General features: G+C 43.6%; 1 protein-coding gene across 4 annotated transcripts; it reads left to right on the top strand.

Moving 5' to 3' along the window:
• Positions 1 to 462: 462 nt before the first annotated feature.
• PACC1 (proton activated chloride channel 1) lies at positions 463 to 19,379 on the top strand. Of its 4 annotated transcripts, none has more exons than XM_012572387.5 (8): positions 463 to 646; positions 4,168 to 4,264; positions 5,820 to 6,029; positions 8,045 to 8,199; positions 9,043 to 9,185; positions 14,264 to 14,408; positions 17,882 to 17,986; positions 18,681 to 19,379. In XM_012572387.5, exons 1-8 carry the CDS (start codon positions 611 to 613, stop codon positions 18,840 to 18,842), a joined length of 1,053 nt encoding a protein of 350 aa, XP_012427841.4. In that variant the 5' UTR covers positions 463 to 610; the 3' UTR covers positions 18,843 to 19,379. The 4 variants fall into 4 exon arrangements, with proteins under 4 accessions (XP_012427841.4, XP_030124956.4, XP_072783643.1 ...); XM_030269096.4 differs by having other exon boundaries at positions 465 to 625; XM_072927542.1 differs by having other exon boundaries at positions 472 to 625; positions 4,105 to 4,264.
• Positions 19,380 to 19,850: the final 471 nt, after the last annotated feature.

Raw genomic sequence — 19,850 nt, 5'->3', positions numbered from 1 at the left:
TGGCTCATGAATCAGCCCTTACGTGGTTTTGGCTTTTATTTTCCTGCAGTGCCCCATTGCTGCGGGCACAGCGTGGGTGGGTCACCCCAGGAGTTCTGCAGGAGTCCTGTCTGCTGGTCAAGCACGCCTGGTGTTCTGGTGTTCCGATAACAGCCTTGAGCAAAAGAAAATAAAAATAAAAATTTAAAACAAAAATTAAAAGGGAAGTATTTTGTGCAGCTCGGGGAGGGGGAGCCGGCTTTCCAAGCCTGGCTCATGCTTGTGTTAGCAGAGTTTGCGTTGTAAAGGAGGAGAGCCTCATCTCCCCGTCAGCGTCCCTCAGGAGGGAGAGACGCTCTGCAAACCGCCCCTCAGGCGTGTGCGGAGCAGCCGGAGCGCAGCGCTCTGCCCGGACTACGCCTCCCGGCAGCCCCGGCGAGGGGCGGGCACCGCCCGGGGACGGGAAGGGCCGGCCGGGGCGGCCCGGGGGTCCCGGCGGCGCCTGCGTGGCCCGGCCCGGGCGGGGCGGCTCGGCTCGGCCCGGCTCGGCTCGGCCCGGCCAGTGGCTGCCCCGCGCCGTGCGGTGCCGGCGGGCGCTGCCCAGCCCCGCGGCGCTGCTCCCGCCGATGCTATGCCAAATCCAGAGGTGTCCGCATCCTACCAGGAGGTGCCGGGGGCCGGGCGCGGCTGGGGGGGCTGGCAGGGCGCGGGGGCCGCTCGGCGAGCGGGGCCAGCCGGCGCTGCCGCCCTGAGCCCGGCTCGGTGCGGGGCGCTCACGGCTCCGGGTTTGCCTTTGAGCGGGGTTACACGCGTGGGAGCGGCTGTTCGGGTGTGTGGGGCGGGCACGGCCGGGCTCTGTACCGGGGTTTGGTAGTGAGGGGATGGATGGTCTGTCGGCTGTGAGAGCGGCTTGGGTAGCAGAGCTGCCGCATCCCAAACTGAAGGACGCTTTATCGCGCTGCCAAAAGCCCAAGCAGCGCCTGGTTTGCATATCAATGTACAGGCTCGGCAGCCCGGCTGCCTTGCTCCTTCCTATCTCTCCTAATAGACACACAAGCAATTTGTGCCAAGTTCAGCAGCGCTGGAGAGTTACAGCAGAGCGCTTTTGTTTGTATCTTGCAGGCAAAAGGAATGTAGATATTTTCCTTCCTCTACACGTGACGGGTAGTTTGAGGCTCACTTTTAATACATTCTAATTTAGTGTGGTACAGTCTGTTTAGTTTCAGCTTCTGGTTTTCTTGCCAGGCTAGAAGGCATTGGAAGGTGATGAATCAGCGGATCAGCAAAAGGCCTGTATGAGCAAGTTCTCCTTTTATTTAAGGGAGTTTTATCCTGTAGGAAGGATTTAGCCCATGACTATCAAGATAAGGTTGTCTTGTGTGCTTGTACCTAGGGAAGGTACTTGTGAGAGTTAATGAATCTGCATTGATGACTGAAGTGTGGACATGGACTATGCATGTTATGTTCCACCTTAAGTATCGGCCACCACTGACACTGCTCCATATGTTTGGGTTTATCCCAAACTGTGGCACGAATCAAGATAGGGTGTGTGTGTGTAAGTGCAGCACCTGTGTGTCCATTCCTTCTCCAGCACCTGCAGCAGTCTGTTGCTTCTGCCCCTGGCAGGAATGCTCAAATGGCTGTAATTGCTGTTTCTGAGCTTCTTTTTGTCCAGTGATTTTCTGTGTGCAGGACTGAAAAAAGCTGCTGGGATATGGGCAGGTTCCTGCAGTTGTTTCTCCCGCAGCTGTATGTGCTGAACCCAGAGGAATGCTGAGTGAAGTTCTGCTTCATGCCCTTCCTGCCCTTGAGATCCTGTCTCTGCATCCTACTGCAAGCTCAACCACCCTGCGATCTGTGTTCCTTCTGGTTGGCACCACACTTCACCCTGTATCAGAAATACCACATGGGAAGGCTGGCCTGTGAGGAGGAACCTGGTTGGCAGAACCCCTGAATCCAAGCTGAGTGGCAAGTGTGAGCTGGAATCAGCTGTCCTGCAGTGTCCTGTGCTGGCTTCCCAGTCACTGGGAGGCTGTAGCAGGGGGTGTGTGTGAGGTGTTGGGTTTGTAGGTCTGTGCTGCCCTGCCTTATAGAGTCAAGGTGCTGTGTGCTGCTCAGAACGCAGTGGCTGAGCCATGCACAGCGCTGGGATCTCGGTGACCTCAGTTCAGGTGTTGAGGATGTGCAGTAAAACAAAGTTATTTTTAGGGAGCGGGTCTTACACATCAGCTCAACCTGCTTACTGCATCTGAAGAAATGTTAGTAGTCCTGCTCTTGCCTGGCTGTCCTTCTCTGGCTTTGTCTGTGAAAAGCTTGTGAAACGTTGTGACCAGTGATAAGAAAACAGTTGCATGTTGTTTGGGATTTTTTAGGTTTGTTTCTAAGGACTGCTGAAATGTTGTGTTTTCTGAGCTTAACACACAATCATTTAGATTTGGAATTATGTCTAAGATAATTTTTCTTCCACTTGTTGAAAAAAAATTGCTGTAGGTCCTCTTGAGAGGGTAAGAAATGTTGCTTATTTTGTTCTTTTTTAGACTTGTGTTGGGGTCTCCTTACCATCAGGAATAGAATTCATTTACCTCCCAATAACCTCAGTCAATGAGGTGCCTGTAGCTGGGGAATCAGAGATGTGGGAGTCATTTGTCACTTCCATTACATTTGTTGGATCAGCTCTGGTATCAGCAATTTGCATGAGTATGACTGGAACTGGTTTCTTAGCTGATTTAGTGTAACTAGTACAAGAGGTTCAGTGGGCTTTTTTCTGGGTCAGAGTAGCTTATTTTGGGTCAGGTAAACAGAACCAGCATGTTTCTACAACAAGGAACAGACTTTTAATTTTCCCTTATTTTATGGTGATAATTGAAAAAGGTACCTTCAGTTGGACCCCAGTGAGAGTCTTGCATATGAGCTGAGTTTTTAGCCTACAAGTTATCTCTTCACTTCTTGCCTCATGCTATGGGAGACCATGCTTTATTTATGTACTTAGCATTTAAAAACAGCTGGGAAACTGCTTTCATTTTGCTTTGTGTGACAGAAATTCATACAGAAATACAGCAGGAGGTGAAGGAGACTTTGAAGACGTAAAATGAGTGGACTCTTTCCTAATAGGTGCTAGTGATGATTTGGTAATGGCATAATGATGATTTCAGTACTGAATTAAAGTTGGGTGAAATAAAAGCACTCCCTTATGGATACATGCATGTTTCTGTTGTGTAAGTTAGGGGTGTAGTGTCTAATAGTGTTTAATAGCATTCAGTGCAGCTGCAGCATTAACTGTGCCCCCGTTTTCCTTGGAACAGGAACAAGGCTAATGTGATGAGCTGTGCCGTGGTTTGCATTGTTGTAATCTCTGTGTCAGTTCCCACCGCAAAAGAAAGGAAAACATACAAGAGATACTTTCTATTTATAATGTATAAAATCTGTAGTGCTTCACAATGTTGTGTGATGCATATCTGCTGTGACAAGCTTCTGACTCTGAGGGAGGAGGCCTGGCAGTTTGAGCCCAGAGCTCTGAATAGCAAAACAAGAAAACATCTGGTCTCTGTTGGTGTTTCAGAAACACTGGAAGACTAATTAGTTGCATAACCACTAATATATAATAATCTGCACAGTGAGATCAAATAAGGAGCAGAAATATAGAGATGCTTGACTGTTGTCTCATAATGACCCAGCGACCTGTGGCTGAGACTGTGTTTCAGTGCCTTGCCTTAACACCTGTCAAAATGCATCTCGTGCTTTTTGTACCTCTTTATTAAGAAGTGCTAATGCTCTGTTTGCTGGTATGTGCTGTGGTTTCTTTATGCCTAAAAATATATTCTTCAGTGACAGAATGAAGTTCCTGCTTGTCAGAGATCACTGTCCTAATTGTGGGGTTAAAGTGTGTTGGAGCTGCTGGGGAAACAATTACTTTGAACTTGAATGGGAAGATGATGTTATTGTTGAAGCAGCAGGGTAGAAGTAGGTTAAATTTGTAGCATGCAAGTCACTTAATTTGTGGCTCTTAAGTCTACAGAAATGTGGCTTTTGTCTTGTGAACAAGTGGAACAGATGTTGGATGCTCTTGGACTGGGGGTGTGTTTTTGTGTGTTTGGTTAGTTGGAGCCTCTTTTATTTGTACCATAGAAATTCCAGCAATTGCAAGTTGAGAGCATGTTTGGAAATTGAACCACTGTTTTAACTACACAGCTGAGTGAAGATGTGGAGCGAGTATCTGAAAATCCAGCAGAGGAGAGAGAAGGAGATATGGAAGTTCATGAAGATTCCAGCTCTGTTATTTTACGAGGTAAGAACAATTGACCCAAAAATTGCTGATTGTTAGGGCCTGTTAGCTGCTGTTATGTGTGTGGTTTTGTTTTTGCTATTTTATTGCACTTCTGAAGGTAAACAAAATGCTAGTTTCACTACTTAATTCCCTTATTTTATGTGAATCAGTACTGATGGAAAACCAAGGAGGTTATCCAAGGACTGATAGGAGAATATTTCTTTGTCAGGAACTGTGCTCAATCAAAACAGGTTCAGCACATCTGACTCTTGAGATAGCTTAGGATGTCATCTTCCTTTATGTTGTGTCTCACCTGAGAGGCAGTGGGTTGCAGGCAGAGTCTGTGCCAGATTTACATGAGCAAGATGCACTATTGAATAGACGCTTTAGAATAGATCTTTAATTTGAATAGATCTTTGTTCAGGTTGCTTTTGGAGGGCATGAAGCGGTGTTAAATGGGCTTATTGCAGCTCAGGTGTGGGCACTGAGCTTAGCCAGCCTGAAAGGAGTATGGCCTAAATGCCTTGCAGCTGTCCAAGACTTGTTTGTTTCAGCAGTGCAATTTTATGCATATTAATGTCCTAATTGCCTTGGCTGCCATCTCCTGGCATGTAACTTGCCCGTGGACATTTGTAAGTGGTTTTGTGTGCAGTAGGGTTCACTAAAAGGCTCCTGTTTGCTGCAGGAAGGCACAAACACCAAACCATAGAGTTGGAGAGCAGTATGTGGCATGGCCTGAGAGGGGCTGACTCATTTAGTGACACCACAAGAACAGTCAGCAGGAAGCATGGCTGCTTATCTCCTTCCTTGCATTGAGTTTTAACATCAAATTTTGTGTGATCAGCTGTATATCGTTCATGACAAAACATAATGTAGAAGTCAAGAGTACAGGAACCTTTTCCTTAGAAATATTACCAAAAGAAATGGCAAAGGCAAGGGGTATGGGGAAAGCAGTGTCTGTGTGGGTGAGACTACTGTGAAGATCTAAAGAGAACAAGATTTGAAGGAAAAGAGTCTCTGGGAGAATTGGGTCAATCTCTTTCTAGCTGTAATTGGAAGAATCCTTCTGTGACAGTTTTTAACATGCACAAGGAATTATGAACTAGAGAGTAACAAATATCTAGTAACTTCTACCATGGTGGAGATGCAATGCATAGCATTAGAATATTAAATCACTCCACTGATGTCTATGCTGAGTGTGTGTAAGAATCACTTCAGATTAGAAATGGAGGAAAAGGAGTTGTTTTTTTTCCAGAAGCAAACACTGACCATGAGCAGACTTTCTTGTGAACTTTATACTTTGTTTCTCAGTTGTCCTTGAAAATAAGCCATGTTTCCTGCCTGCAGTGGCCTTAAGCAGAGTGCCAAATTCTGGCATGTGAAAAGGAGGCACAATCTTAGGTTGATTACACTTCATACTTGAAAGGAAGTATCTGCCTGCCTATAATTAGCTGCGGTTTTTAAAATCAAGCTGAGTTTGAGGCTTACTTTCCTCTCACATGATTGATCTTTAAATGAAAATTCAGCACAAATATCTGTATGTTAAAGTCCCAATCCATATTCTGTTTGGTTCCAGATGGTGAGCTGGGTACCACTACCCCTTCTTTGCGTTTCAGCAAGACCTGCCTAAAGAATGTTTTTTCAGTAATTCTCCTGTTTATTTATCTGCTGCTCATGGCTGTAGCTGTGTTCCTTGTCTACCAAACCATCAGTGACTTCAGGGAGAAGCTCAAGCACCCAGTGATGTCTGTCACTTACAAGGAAGTGTCCTTGTATGATCCACCTGGTAAGAGTGGTAACAAGTAAAATGGGTTAAATTCTTGTTCATGTTTTTCTTGGATTGTTTTAAATTTTTGGTGTTCATTCTTCAGAGCCCAGAGTGCATATAATACTTGACCCAGGTCTTTCATTTCCTCACTTTAGGTTAAAAAGTTGTATTGACTTTGCACAGAAATGTTAAATTGTACAGGAGATTTTTGGAAGCTCTCGTGCCAAGAACATGAATGGCAGAAGCTGTGGAGAATTATGCAACATTTCATAGATGAGAAGTGTTTTCAGACTCTAAAATGAGTCCTCTTTTAGAGGAGAAAGATAATTCCTTTTGGAGATATTCCCCAATCTGTATCATTCAAACAGAGTAGCACACAGCATGTGTATCAGGAGCTCGGTGCTGCACTGGGCACTGAGATGCCATTCACAGTAAAGAAGGTGAATTTCTCAAACCAACCACAAAATAACCACAATGCCACTTTCTACTTCCACCCTGCCTTGTTTACAACATGGTATTACATCAGTAGGCAATGAAAATATGATGTGACTGCAGGGAGCAATGTTGGCACAAAAATGCAGCGTGGCAGCAGAAACTGTTGCAGTTTGCAGGAGGAATTGCTCCACAGGAGCATTTTTGAGTAGTGAGTTCTGTTGTTATTATTCTTTTTAATTGTCTAGTAGCCATTCTTAAGTAGAGCCATGGTAGCAAATGCAGCTCAGTCAGTCATCAGTGAGTTTCCAGTTTAACAATAACACTTCTGTCTGAAGTGTTACCACATTTTCCAAATACCCACTTCAGTAGTTGTGGCTGAAAGGTGTTTTGAGTTGTTGCCATATTACTGTAGTTGTTTTTCTCTATGGCCAGTTAGCCCAGCTCTGGAAGTAGTGCCTTATGTTTGGACCATATGTATCTGACTTTAAGAGAAAGCAAACTCAGGTGAGCTTTACATCCAATAACAGGAAGAAATTAAGCAGATTTTAAATAAGCAGAGCAGCATACATATAAATCCAAAAGTATTGCTGGAGATCTCTGGAGACCAGAGAACCTAAATCAATGTAGTCCTTTATTTTATTGCTCTGTTAAAATGATGAGATAGCACATTGCAAGCATGGAGCTCTGCAGGAAGGAATAAAGCATTTGATATATGCTGAGTGCTTTGACATCTCACATTTTGGTGGGCAGATCATCTCAGTTGTGAGTTAATTATATTTAATCAATCATGCTCTTTTTTTTTTTTTTAAGTTGGACTAGATTGTCTTCCAACAAACTTGTTTCAAATAATAAAAATGGCATAGGTGGTGTAAAAGGATTTTGAGGTTTGGCTCTTGTATTTTGCTAGCCTTCCAAAGCTGAGGTGGCTGAGGTTGCTTGAATGTGCTGTAGGACTGAAACAGGAGGTTTATGGCATATGTGGGTTTCCATCCAGGTGGAGTAGTTGCCTGCCCTACCCAGTGCTGCAAATAATAAGGGATGGTAGCAGTTAGTGCATGTTTGATGGCTTTGATTTTTATGATGGTGTCACATTCAGTTAACAGAAGATGCTGTATTCTGAAGAGCATCTTTTCATTTATGTTAGCTCAGCCAGTGATCTTTGATCTGTCGTGTATTGTATGTACATTTTTTCCAATTAACACTTGATGTGTTAAATGCTAATATCTGAAAACTAAAGCACTACATGTCCCATTTGATGACCCCTAACATATTTTACAGATTTATCTGGGGTTGAGAGGGACTGATGGATTAGCTGCTGGCTTGTGGGAAGACTAGGGAAACTTGGTAGCTTCTATGAACCTTGAACTGTAGTAACAGAATATGAACCCTGATTTTTTTCAATGCATTGTGGGAGTTCTGTCCTGATGCAGTTGGTGTTTTTGTCCTGCTCCAGAAAAATGTGGAAGTGCATGGTTTAATTTGATTGTTTTGTGGCGTCTTAAAGATAGCTCAGTATCCCGTGGGATTAATTCCAGAATGAAAATCTATGTCCTCAGGAACGAAATCAGTGCTCTCCAATGTTTTTTCTCCCCAACCAGGTATTGCCTTTTACCCAGGCAAGGCTCAGCTGCTTAGCTGCAAACATCATTACTACGATCACATTCCACCTCTGATAAATCCAGGTCAGCCAGGAGACATTGAATGCACCACTCAGAGGATCAACTACACAGATCCTTTTACTAATCAAACTATGGTAATAACATTATATTAAACAAAGCTTATTCACTGTGGGGTTTCTGCTCATAATCTTGTTGGAAAGTAAAAGTATGTACTACGTGCTGTAAAAAAATCCTTGTTTCTAGTTTGGATTTTTTGTAAGCCATCGGTCATTTTGTTTTCAGAAATGTAAAAGACCCCAGCCAGGTTATATATCTGTTATGGAAGATCAGCTGTCCTGTGGGTGTGTGCAGCACAAAACCCTTAATGGGATAAAATAAGTAATTTTTCACAGTAAAGCTCTCACTTCATTCTTCTCCTAAATGAACTGGGAAGCATTTTCCTTGATATTGCAAACCTAGCTTTGATTGAAAGCAGTATCAGTATCCATTAAAGGAGGATAGCTAATCTCTCTTTTTATGTGTGCTGGGAATTCATGCATTAATTCCTGCTGGGAATTACATATCATGTTTGTCACACTTGGAAGAATCTTAAATGGGCACCAAGTGTTTCATTGCACTGAAATGCTTTGAGCCAGCAGGATGGGTACACTGAAGAGTGACAGTCTGACTTAAACTGCCTTTAGAAGTGCAGGGAAGATTCTGTGTAAACAAATGTCCAAAACCCACAAATGACCAGATCTAATACTTAAATATTAATGTTTAAACACTGAATCTTGATGTAAAGATCTCCTTTATAAACTAACAGGAGGGACTGAAGTGGCATTCTTGTTAGGTATTTTAATAGATGTGTACTTAGTAGCAGCTAAGAAACTCTGTGTGTGTGTTAGATTTCTACAGAGTATTATTGCCAGATGGCAAATTAATGAACAGGAAATGAGGATTCCTTTGCTCCTCTCACCATCTCTGTTTGCTTACAGAAGTATGCTTTGGTTGTTCAAGGCCCTCGTGATGTGAAGAAAAGGGAACTGGTGTTTTTGCAGTTCTATTTAAATGAAACAGACCAAGATTTTAGTGCCATTGACTACCTGCTGTTCTCTTCCTTCCAAGAGTTTGTCAGCAGGTATGTGAAGGGGGGGATGAGCCTGTGGCTGCACTGAACTTGCTGTCACAATACTTGTGAAAACAGGGCTTTTTCAGAAAAATCCAGGTAGGCTTTTATGATTTTTAAAAAATGTTTGGAGCACGTTGGTGCTCTTTAATGTCTTTGTTTACTAATCTGACCTTTAAAAAATGTATTGAGGGCTTTTTCAGTGACAAAAACTGTTCTTCAGCTGTGCTTAAACCATTTGTTGCTGCACTTTCTAAAAGCTTGGAGTTTGTGCTGGCTTCCTGCTGTCTGCTGCTGTGGGTGCTCAGGAAGCGTGCTGTGCTGGGTAGTGTGTCAGGAAGTGCACCAAGAACACAAATATTTCTGTGCCATTTGGGGGTTTTTAAAGCAATTGCTGTAAAGGTCAGATCCCTAGATTGCTTTGTTGTGTTTTCATTGAAAGATTAACTCTGTTTCTTTGTATTACTGGCTATATTTAAGATTCTGCAGAATGATGTAAATTCATTTTTGAAATTGCTTTTTATTGGTTTGACATTGGTATCATTGGAGTATCTAATCAACCAATCTAATTTATCAAGAATGGAACTAATCTTGTCTTGAACTTTCTTGAAAGACCCACTCTTTTTCCACTTTTTAGAATAAATTTCATATTTTACTGTTTAATTTTTGCTTTAATTTAAATTCAAATTCTGTTACTCTCTCTGAGATCCAGGTTAAAAGTTAGGCAAGAAATATTCGTCATAGTGACACCTGATAGAAAACCTTAATTTGATAATAGATGCTCAGTGGAAAAGGGACAGGGGATAGAGAACCCATGCAGAACAAAATTAGGTGAAGGAGGGAAGAGAACAGATTTTATTGTAGCAAGGCCTTCTCAGAGGCTTGGACATGGTCATACTGATGTTTTTCAGATGGATCAAAGACTGAAGTGTTCAGACATGATACCTCTGGGTGGCCAAAGACCAATTAGCTGGATTTGCCTTTTACAAAGCATTTCTGCTTCACTGAAGGCATGCTAAGTCTTTAACTGTTTTCTGTAACTGCACTGAAACACCTCATAAAATGCTAATGTTCTGGGAGTTTTAGGCAGTCATATTTTAGGGTGAGAGAACACCAATTAAGAGTAGTGGTGTAGAAGGTGCTGCTTGTTCCTTATGTTGGATTTTTTCTGGTTTTATGGCTTGTGCTCTGGTAAGAAATGTTACAGTGGGACCACTTGCAGCAAGGTGCTCAGCTCTTTCTGTACTGCCAGACACCAGCACTGCCTGGGACCAGCCCTGGTGCTGCAGCTGGGGGCAGCATGAACAGCTCAGTCTGTGCTCAGTTTGTTTGGGGATGTGTCCTCTGTGCTTGCTTGAGGCAGATATTAGGAGTTAAAACTGGTTTTGAACTAACCCAGGTGAATGGTAACATGGGCAAGAGGATGAATGCCTTAGTGCTAAATGATCTGCATATCTAGATGGAATGCAGGAAAGGAACCAGCTGTGGGCAGGAGGCCAGTGATGTCTTTTCTGCAGCATCCTCCAAACTTAATACACATGGTGTGGCTTGTCTTGCTCAGTGCTGTGTTTGCTGTCCTGGCATGAACTGGCTGGGCTCAGGGCAGGTGGGGAGTTTACATTTCTCCTGGCTATGGAAAGTGCGTGTGAAACTGCATTGTGTATGTGGAGAGCACTCATTCTGTCCAGCTTCCAGCAGAAGAGAAAATAGAAATGATTTTTTGTTCATCAGCAGATGCTAAATTTAGCTGATGGGAAGTCTGGCATAAGATATCTGTAGAAACTCTTGTGTGTCCTTCCATACAGCCTCTGAAAACTTCAATCACTGGCCTCTGTTAACTACTTTTCCTGACAAAGTATCTCACTGGTTATGAGAGCCCAGAATAACACTGTGCCCAGCAGTTCATGTACAGTATTATCAGAGGTGCCACAAGCAATAAAAAAATGGCATCTAAAGACTTGTACCTTTAAGAGATTTTTTGTGGTGCAGTAAGTGCTGAGGACTCGAGCAAAGTCCAGTTGTTTCTGTCAAGGGCTTTATTCTCTGCAGCCCTTCTGTTAAAATTGGATCAGACTCCATGAAACTGGCACTGCTCACTGGTTTTGTTCTGGTCTCCACAGAACACTGCTGCACTGTGTGCTGTTGTTGGCCTCTGAGCTGGAGGGAGATGCTGCTGGCTTCTTTTTCTTTTTTCTTTTTTTTTTTTTTTTTAAGATAGTGGCAGCTGCTGTCTGTACCGTATTAATTGGAGGGAGGGAAATAATGAAACCCTAGCAAATTACCCAAAATGTGTGGCTGGAAATACAAGTTCCTCCCCTGAACTGTCATTAGGATAATACGTGGTGTTTAGAAGAAAATCCTCTGAATATATTCCTGACAAAACGATTGTTAGTGTAGTATGTAAAATAACTAATGGTCCTGTGAAATGATGGATACCAGTGAGAACAGATCAGAGATTATTTCAGGGTCTAAACAGAGCCCCATGTTCATGTCTCTGATCTGAATTGCTGCATGCAGAGAAATACAACATAGAAGGATTGAGACTTTTGCTACCATACCAACCTTTATTAGATGCCACGGCTGTTTGAGAGTTTCTTGCTCTGGGGAAACACAAAAGCAATAAACACAGATTGGACTTGAACCATCAGTGGGTTTGGCTCTTGCTGCTGCATTGGAATCTGCTGGTGTTCTGTCCTGAACTTCTCTGGCTCTCGTGGGGTGGTCCATGGTGGTAAAGGATCCGCTGCAGCACTACAGCCCAGTCCAGAAATAGGTTAGTGACTCCCACAGACAAAAATAAAAGAGAAAGAAAAAAAGGAAAAAAACCCCAAACAGCAACAAAAAAAAAAAAAAAAAAAAGAGGTGTAGCCTGTGTAGGTTGTCTGTCTTTGGTGTGAAGAGGGAATTAAAAGAAATTGCCTGGAGAACTGTTTCCTGCTGAAAATCCCTTTCCTGTCTTGTGTTCACTTGGTTGTGTGTGGTTTTAAAGCTGTGTTATTTGCCCTCTGCTATAATTTGTGCAAAGCTTGTGCCTCTGTGCTGTACTCCTCCTGTCCAACCCCCTTTTTTTCCCCTCATTCTGTGGCAGTGGTCTGGATTATGGAGATGCCTCTCAGATCACTTCTCCACAGCTTCTCCTAAGATATTATTAATCCTCCTTTTTCCATCCTGCAATTGCTGTCGAAGGCAAAGCATACTGCTGCTGTCTGCCCACCATGGAAGTTGTGGCTGTAGCTGTGTCATAACTTCCTGCCTCATTTTTCCATGTTGGCTTGGAAAGCTTTTCTGGGATGCTGTATTTAGCCAGCCATTAGGCATCTGACTGGCTGGCAGAGTGCTAATTATGTATGTTCCTCTTGAGTGCAAAGCATTGCAGCGCTCCCCTGTGCCATCCCCTCAGCTGCTCTCTGCCCACAGCCCAGGAGGGGAAGCAGTTGTTGGATTGGGTGTTCCTGTGTCCCTGGTTTGCTCTGGTGAGGAGCACGCAGGCTGTGGGCTTTGTCCTTAGGCTTTGCCCCCATCTTTCCTGTGGGTGCCATCCTGGGGTCACTAAACAAGCAGCTCGTGTCAAAGCAAAGATATTCCTAACTTCCCAGGACACCCTGGGAGCAGCAACTGCCTCGATAGGTAGCAAAGCATGTTAGTTTTTCTTTCCATAAACCCTTCTCTTTTCTGTGCACGTGCACAGTGGGATTTTGTGTTTGAGGCCACTGCCTGAAGCCCTGACTTGAGAGAATGGCTTTGCTGGGTTTTGCCCTCCCGTGCACACGTGTGTATTCATCTATTAAGCCTGAGCAGGTGGTGTGCTCCAGAGTAGCCATCAATTTGTTATTTATATCAATGCAGTCCTTTTGGTCCTTGTAGACAAGGCACCTTGGTTTGTAGAAAGAAGAGAAGCCCTGAGTTTGAAAACTAAATAAAAAAGACAGGAAAAGTGCAAATCTGGTCAGTGCTGGACAAATCTTCCTGATTGGCCTGTTCTGGGACAAGAGCTTGCTTCTGTACCTCTGCTTTTCTTCTGTACTTCTTTGCATTTTTCTCCTGAAAGATGAAAACACCTTCATCTCCTGAAAGACCTGGTTATGCACATCCTCTGCCATAAAAGCAAAGAACGCTCTTTCCCTTCTCCTAGGTAGATGGATTTAGTCTGGATCAAAACCTTCTCCCTTCTTTTAAGGACTAACATATCCTGTCATATCTCTACAACCTGAAATCTGTCTTAGTAAAATAGCCTTTAATTGATGCCTGACTTCTCACTGTGGTTGACCCTTTCTTCTCAAATTAAACCTTATTGGAAAAGCAGCTGCAGGGCTGGGCTTATTTCACAGGGATGACATGAAAATGGCTAAAATCACAGTACTGAAGAGCTCAAGTAAATAACATGGTTAATTCACTATGTCCTGTGCAGCTGGTAGAGAAGAGATGGAGACCAGATATGCCTTAAAGCTACCCCTTTCTTACTTGCAGCATGAGGGGTGCTGGGAGCCTTAAAGATTTATCATCTTTAAAGCCTTAAAGATGCAATCCCACTGTTTTGGGGGCTGCAGATAGCTATGGCTGCATATTGGGATAACAGTTCTTGCAGGTGGGAGCCTTGCACCAAAGCTACAGCGCTTCCAAAATAATAGGATTATACTGAATGTCGATTTCAAGGCATTTTAAGCATGTATGCATTGCAACTGGTTTATTTGGCAACCAGAAATGAGGTGAAGCACCCTGTCCTTCCTCTAGGCTCTTCCTGCTGTCTCTTGCTTCCCAGCATGGTGATGAGTTGTTTCCTGAGGTCCTGGCTCTGCTCCTTTCTGTCCCAGAGGTGACAGATGAGCAGAGCCACACTCCCTGTGAGGCAGAACAATCCCTACAGGCACCTCCAGGGTTGTAGGGCACCAGGTAAGTCCTCTGCAGTTAAGGATGCACCAGTGAAGTGTTACCATTAATGAAAACATCACTACACACAATGCTTTAGATGTGTTGAGTTTAGCAGGTGGAGAATAAAAGGAACTGGGAACAAAGTTTGAAGTGTCTAGGTCTGACCTTCTGCCTACAGTGCTCAGTTTGGTAAATAAAGTAATGATTTTTTTTCCCTTTAGTCCAGAAAAAGCAAAATTCATGAAGGACTGTGAAAGCTCATACTCCAGCTGGAAGTTTTCTGGAGGCTTCCGAACTTGGGTCAAGATGTCCTTGGTCAAAACAAAAGAAGAAGATGGTAGTGAGACTGTTGAATTCAAACAAGAGGTAAAAAAAAAAAAAAAAAAAAAAAAAAGTAGTATTGATAATGTTTTGGGAGTTTGGTTTTGTTTCACTGCATACATGATGCCACTTTGCACTGGGCAGTTTTGGCTCTAGTTGCTCACACTGTTTCTGAAGAAGGAGAGATTCTGTAGAAGTGTAAATGTCTTGATGTGCTCAGCTGTTGGTATGGCCTTGTGAGAGCTCAGGAAAACATCTCCTAACAGGAGGCCAGAAATCCAGGCCTCACGTGGGTTATGACACCTGTAGTCTGAGGTAAGAGTCCCAAGAGACTGACACAGAAATATTAACACAGCTACAGTTCAAGGTGGAAAACAATTGCCAAAGGAATTGTCTAAATAACAGCTACTGTTGGAAAGAGATATTGTTTAGGTTGCCACCGATGTTAGGATGAAGAGGTAAATCTAAGCCTTGTATCCTTTGTAGCATTCTTATGTCTGTTTTTTGTTTGGGTTTGGAATTTTTAGCTGTTGAATGTCCTTAGAAGCATGGAGTAACTTATTGCATCATTTAAAACTAGAAAATATGCAGGTGGAAGATGCAAGCTTATCTAGACAGGAAAGGAGCCTGACTTTCATTCCTGTTCTGTTCAATTAATTCAAGGGAAAATAATTTTGTTTTGAGTTTGTTTTGCTTCCATTGTTGGTTGGAAAGGAAGTGTCTCACCAGTGGTGAGAAATGAAAATTCTAAGAACTGTCCTTTCTAGAGGGTGTCTCTTTCAGAGATTATACTTTCTCTTGGTCCTTGGTTCTCTTGGAAAGAGTGTTCTGGGGAGAGCAAAATGAAGCAGAATCTTCAGTTCTATCCTTAGTTCTCACAGTTTGGTGTTACATGGTACAGCCTTAGGGGCAGCCCAGAGCTGTGACTGTGAGAGGGATACACTCCTACTCCACTAGAGAAGGGCAGGAGGCGAACCCCAGAGTCATGCAAGTCCCAAGTTAATAACTTGGTTTGGAGGAGAGGAAAGAATGCATCAGTCTGCTGCTGCCATGTAAGCACTGACAGCAGCCATCTGTCTGTCCTTCATCACCTACAGCTCTGTATCATTTGCCATTTGGTGCTTACCAAGTACAGGATTGTTGAAAGTCTTCCTTTGTGTGCCCAAGTCTAACGTGTCTCAAAGTGGAAACAAAAGGCTGGCTCAAATTCAGGGAAAAAAGAGCTTTTTGTGACCATAAACATCTATTTAGTTCAGCAGTTATGGACTGATCATCTGAGTAAGTGAACACTGTTGCTGGTTTGGGTTTTCTCTTTGCTTTGTGGGTTTGTTTGTTTGTTTTTAATAAAACCTAGAAACCAGGAATCAGATCCCTATTAATAATACAGCAGAAATTGAAACAGCTCAGACATAATTTGCACTTGCTTTGTTTGACAGTACAACATCTGCTCAAATTGCACCAGGAAGTCCATTAGCCTTTCAAATCCAAACCTGGGAGCTGGCATACTGGAAAGATGGATACAAATACTAGGTCAAACAGAACAGTCACTCTAGCTAACTAGCCCAGCAGTCATTAATTTATATTTTCTTCCTTTCCCATTGTCTTTGTTTTGCCTTGTGTACTGTTTGCTTCCTGGTGTGCAGTTTTCTTGGCTGAGTGTGGCTGGGGCATTGGTACCCTGCAATAAGGAAATCAGCTGTGGAAGTGTGGGGCAAGTGTTGGAATCTGAAATGCAGGGAATTGTCACAGCTTTGGGCCTGTAAGCCAAAGCTTAGAATTAAACACAGGATTTCATCTGAGACCTTGGAAAAGGCTTCCAAACTTAGGTGTTAGAAGCAAGAATGTGGATTTATAGTTTAAAGCAGAAACATGTTATGCTAAATAGAGGAAACTTCAGAGTTTTAGAGTACAGTACTGTAGGTTTGTATGTCATAACATGACTGGCTAAGAAAGCTTACACTGTAGTATGAGTCCATAAGATGGAAATATTTAGGAATTGGATGAAAAACATAAATATCCTTGTTGGCAGTGTTTTATTGGTTAATAAATCCTTGAAAGGTCTTGTAACCAGAGGTCTTGTGACCTTCTGAGCCATGGGGTAAAGATGTGAGCCAAACTGACCCTCCTGCCTATGCAGAAGATAAGAAAAATAAATTGCATCATCTAAAGCAACTCAGAGGTCCCATTTGTAACTCATTCAAAATTCCTCACAAATAAGTCTGCAGCAAAGGTGTTTGACCAGACACCAGGAGGTGAGGAAGCTCCATATGCTGTGAGTGGCCACGAACAGTGTTCTAGCTCCTGCGTCTTCTTGCCTGCAGCCTAAAATCTGTTCAGGGCTGGGGCTGTGGAGAAGACTGAGAGAATCCCTGAGGTATTTGTTAAGAGACTGCACCATGGTAGATCACAGGCTTTTGTAGCAGGTCATCCCTCATGCAATGGGAAGGCTTGTAAGGAGATGAAGAGAATGGTCTGCTTAGAGACTTCCAACTCTGCCTGGAAAACTGGGCTCACAGAACATGGAAAAGGCATGTTCTTCCATCGTCTGCCTCATCTTTATGTCACAACCCTGATAGAAAATCGCAGTGCTGCTGGATTCATTGCTTCATTCAGTACAGAATGAAACAGAACGAGCAGCAGTACTCCCCTCTGAACACACCAGGATGCAAACACTCCTTTGAGGCTGGGGAGGGAGAAGTCCTTCCACCACTGTGCTCTCCTGAGGTCCCTGTGTGGCTCTTGGGCAGTCTGTGTTGTGTCCTAGGAGCAGGGGGCAGTTCAAACTGTGTTGGTTGCTGCCCGTGTACAAACCCTGTGTAGTTCCCCCCAGGCTGGGGGCAGGTGGTACAATACAAGTGTTTTCCTGGGGCCTGATGTCCTAATATTGTCCTGGTTGTGGTTCTTGAGACCCTGGCTTCATGTGGCTGTAACATAGTCTGGTATCCTAACCCAGTTCCCTGTTGGAATTGTGTTACAGCTCTCTGCTGGGCAGCATTAGTTTCAAGTGGTGACCCAGTTAATGGGCATTACAGGGAGGTATGGGTTTGGTTGTTAATACCTGGGCTTCTTTCCTTCCATGTTCATTCTGCACTTGCTGGAATGTTCTAGTTTATTCTACAACCCATTTTTCAAGAAGAAGGAATCTTCCTGCCACCATTATGTTGTTCTCCGGCAAATAAAACAAATTTAACGTTCATTCATGAGAGCTTTCCAAATGTTGTATTACTGCAAGTAAATGAATTTTGGAAATTAATTGTCCCCTCTTGAGAGGCAACGTAGAAATGGTATTGTAGTGTGATCCTGAGTGAGAAATAGGAAGTCAATGCGAACGTGAGACAGAGGGAGGAAACTGCCCTTGCCATATTTTGGCAGCCAATTGTTCTAGGCAGAGGAAGGCTATGGTGGAAGTCCCTAAATAGTCTGGTATTTTCACTTTCTTACAGGCCTTTTTCTGTTGCACAAAAGCCTCATTGTACTGCTGAAGAAAGTAACCTGCACTTTCCTTTCCCTCTCCCCAGACCAGTGTGGTTAACTACATTGACCAGAGAACTAAACCAAGGAGTGACCAGCTGTTCTTTGTGGTGTTTGAATGGAAAGATCCTTTCATACAGACTGTTCAGGACGTGAGTAACCCACCAGTCCCCTCTCCAATCACTGTCTGACTGTGCCTGCATTTGCCTCTGTTACCTCACCCCAAGAAGAAATGCAGAGAAGAGTGAGGATACTTTTGAAATTTCAGTGTAGGCTCTTCCTTATGTGCAGCAGTGCATTCTGTGTGGAGGTCAGGAGCATGTGATGCTGTTCCTTGGGCTGGTGACACTCAGCATTCTGCTTGCAGCTAGAGGTACCACATAGCTAAGAAAAGCACCTGGCCCCCTGTGTTCTAGCAAAGGGCAGCTTCAGGCAGGGCTGAACTTTTTGCTTAAATAAGTCTGCTGGATAATCTGGTTTATTGACTTTTTTTTAATTAATTGACAAGAAACCTAGAATAGGCTGAAATTAGAATAAAAATAGCCTAGTGTGGTTTTTTTTAATCTATTATTAGAATAAATTCATTAGAATAAAATGTGGTACTGTTATTTACCCGACAACCAAGGTCCAGCAGCAGCAAAATCTAGAGTGTTGGTGTTTTCTTGCCCAAAACCAGAGTGTGAATGCAGACTGTGTGGGACAGGAGTTGGTCCTTTGCACTCCTGCTGTCCCTGCAGGACCCAGGCTCCTCCTTGGCCTTTAGAGCCCAGTCCCATTCTCACACCTCTCACTCCTCTCCAATATGTGGAAGCAGATAAGGGGACTAATATTTGTCATCTCTTTCAGATTATCACAGCAAATCCCTGGAACATGATTGCTCTTCTTTGTGGTATCTTTCTGGCCCTGTTTAAGGCAGCAGACTTTGCTAAGCTAAGTGTTAAGTGGATGATCAAAATCCGAAGAAGGCATCTGAAGAGGACTCGTCAAGTAACGAACCACATAAGCTGAGACTGAGACTGCCTTTTAACTGTTCATAGCAGCAGGGATAGAAAATAACTGGAATAATCTGCAATCAGCAATTAAAGCTGAAAACCAGGTATGTTTTCTTCCAGAGAGATGCTGGCTGGAGGAACAGCCTAGTGAACCAGCCTTGGAACTGCAGAAGGAGCTAATTCTAGGACAGGTCTAACAAACTCATGCTTTTCTAGTCCAAGTTTAACAAGTTTACCTCGGTGTATGGGGGAACCAAGGGGAAAAGAGGGAACTCACTAGTGTTCAGGAAGTCATCACTGTAGGAAATTGTGAAAAAGTGGACAGAGTTTGAATGTTTCTCAGACAGACCCTTTAGTTTCTGCATCAGCTGTGAGCTGCTCCCGTAGCACAGTCACTGCCTTGATGGTGCTTAGTGGAAGGTAAAGTGCTCTGAAAACATCCTGGCCTCTCTTCTCCAAAGCATGTTTTAAAACAAAATACACTGGAATTCTATTACATGTCATCTTTAAATCAAAGTACAATGACTTTAATATTAAAAAATACTTCAAGTAATCTATTGTGTGCCTTCTTTGAATCTGCCTGCTCTCAGGGAGGAGCTTCACAGGAGGCAGGAGTGTTATGGCATGAGGATAAGGTGGAAACCACTGATCAGTCCAGCTCAAAGAAACTCAAGCAACAGGACAGCATGGGGGGCTGAGCTGGTGGCTGATCCTGAAGTGTCTCAGGCTGTTGTTTATCCCTCTTTCTGGAGTCTTTCCTAAGGAAGTGAAAAACAGTCTTTCATCAGCGGGGCAAGGAGCTGTGATTCTCTGTTCTGTGGGAATGCCTGCTCACCAGCTGTGCTGGGGTGCTGGTGTCTTTTTCTTCCTTATAAGTCCCTTGTTAGTTGAGTGCCTGACTTGGATGTGTGGGCTCTACAGGGAGCAGGGCACCACTGTGTGTTTGCTCTGAAGGCTTTGCTGCAAGGATGTCAACTCAGAGTTTGTGTCTTCCTTCCTCTTCCAGCAGAGTACTCAGAGGAGT

This window comes from Taeniopygia guttata, chromosome 3, assembly GCF_048771995.1.
Source record: "Taeniopygia guttata chromosome 3, bTaeGut7.mat, whole genome shotgun sequence".
Lineage (NCBI taxonomy): Eukaryota > Metazoa > Chordata > Aves > Passeriformes > Estrildidae > Taeniopygia > Taeniopygia guttata.
This window is presented reverse-complemented; position numbering and strand designations above follow the sequence as displayed.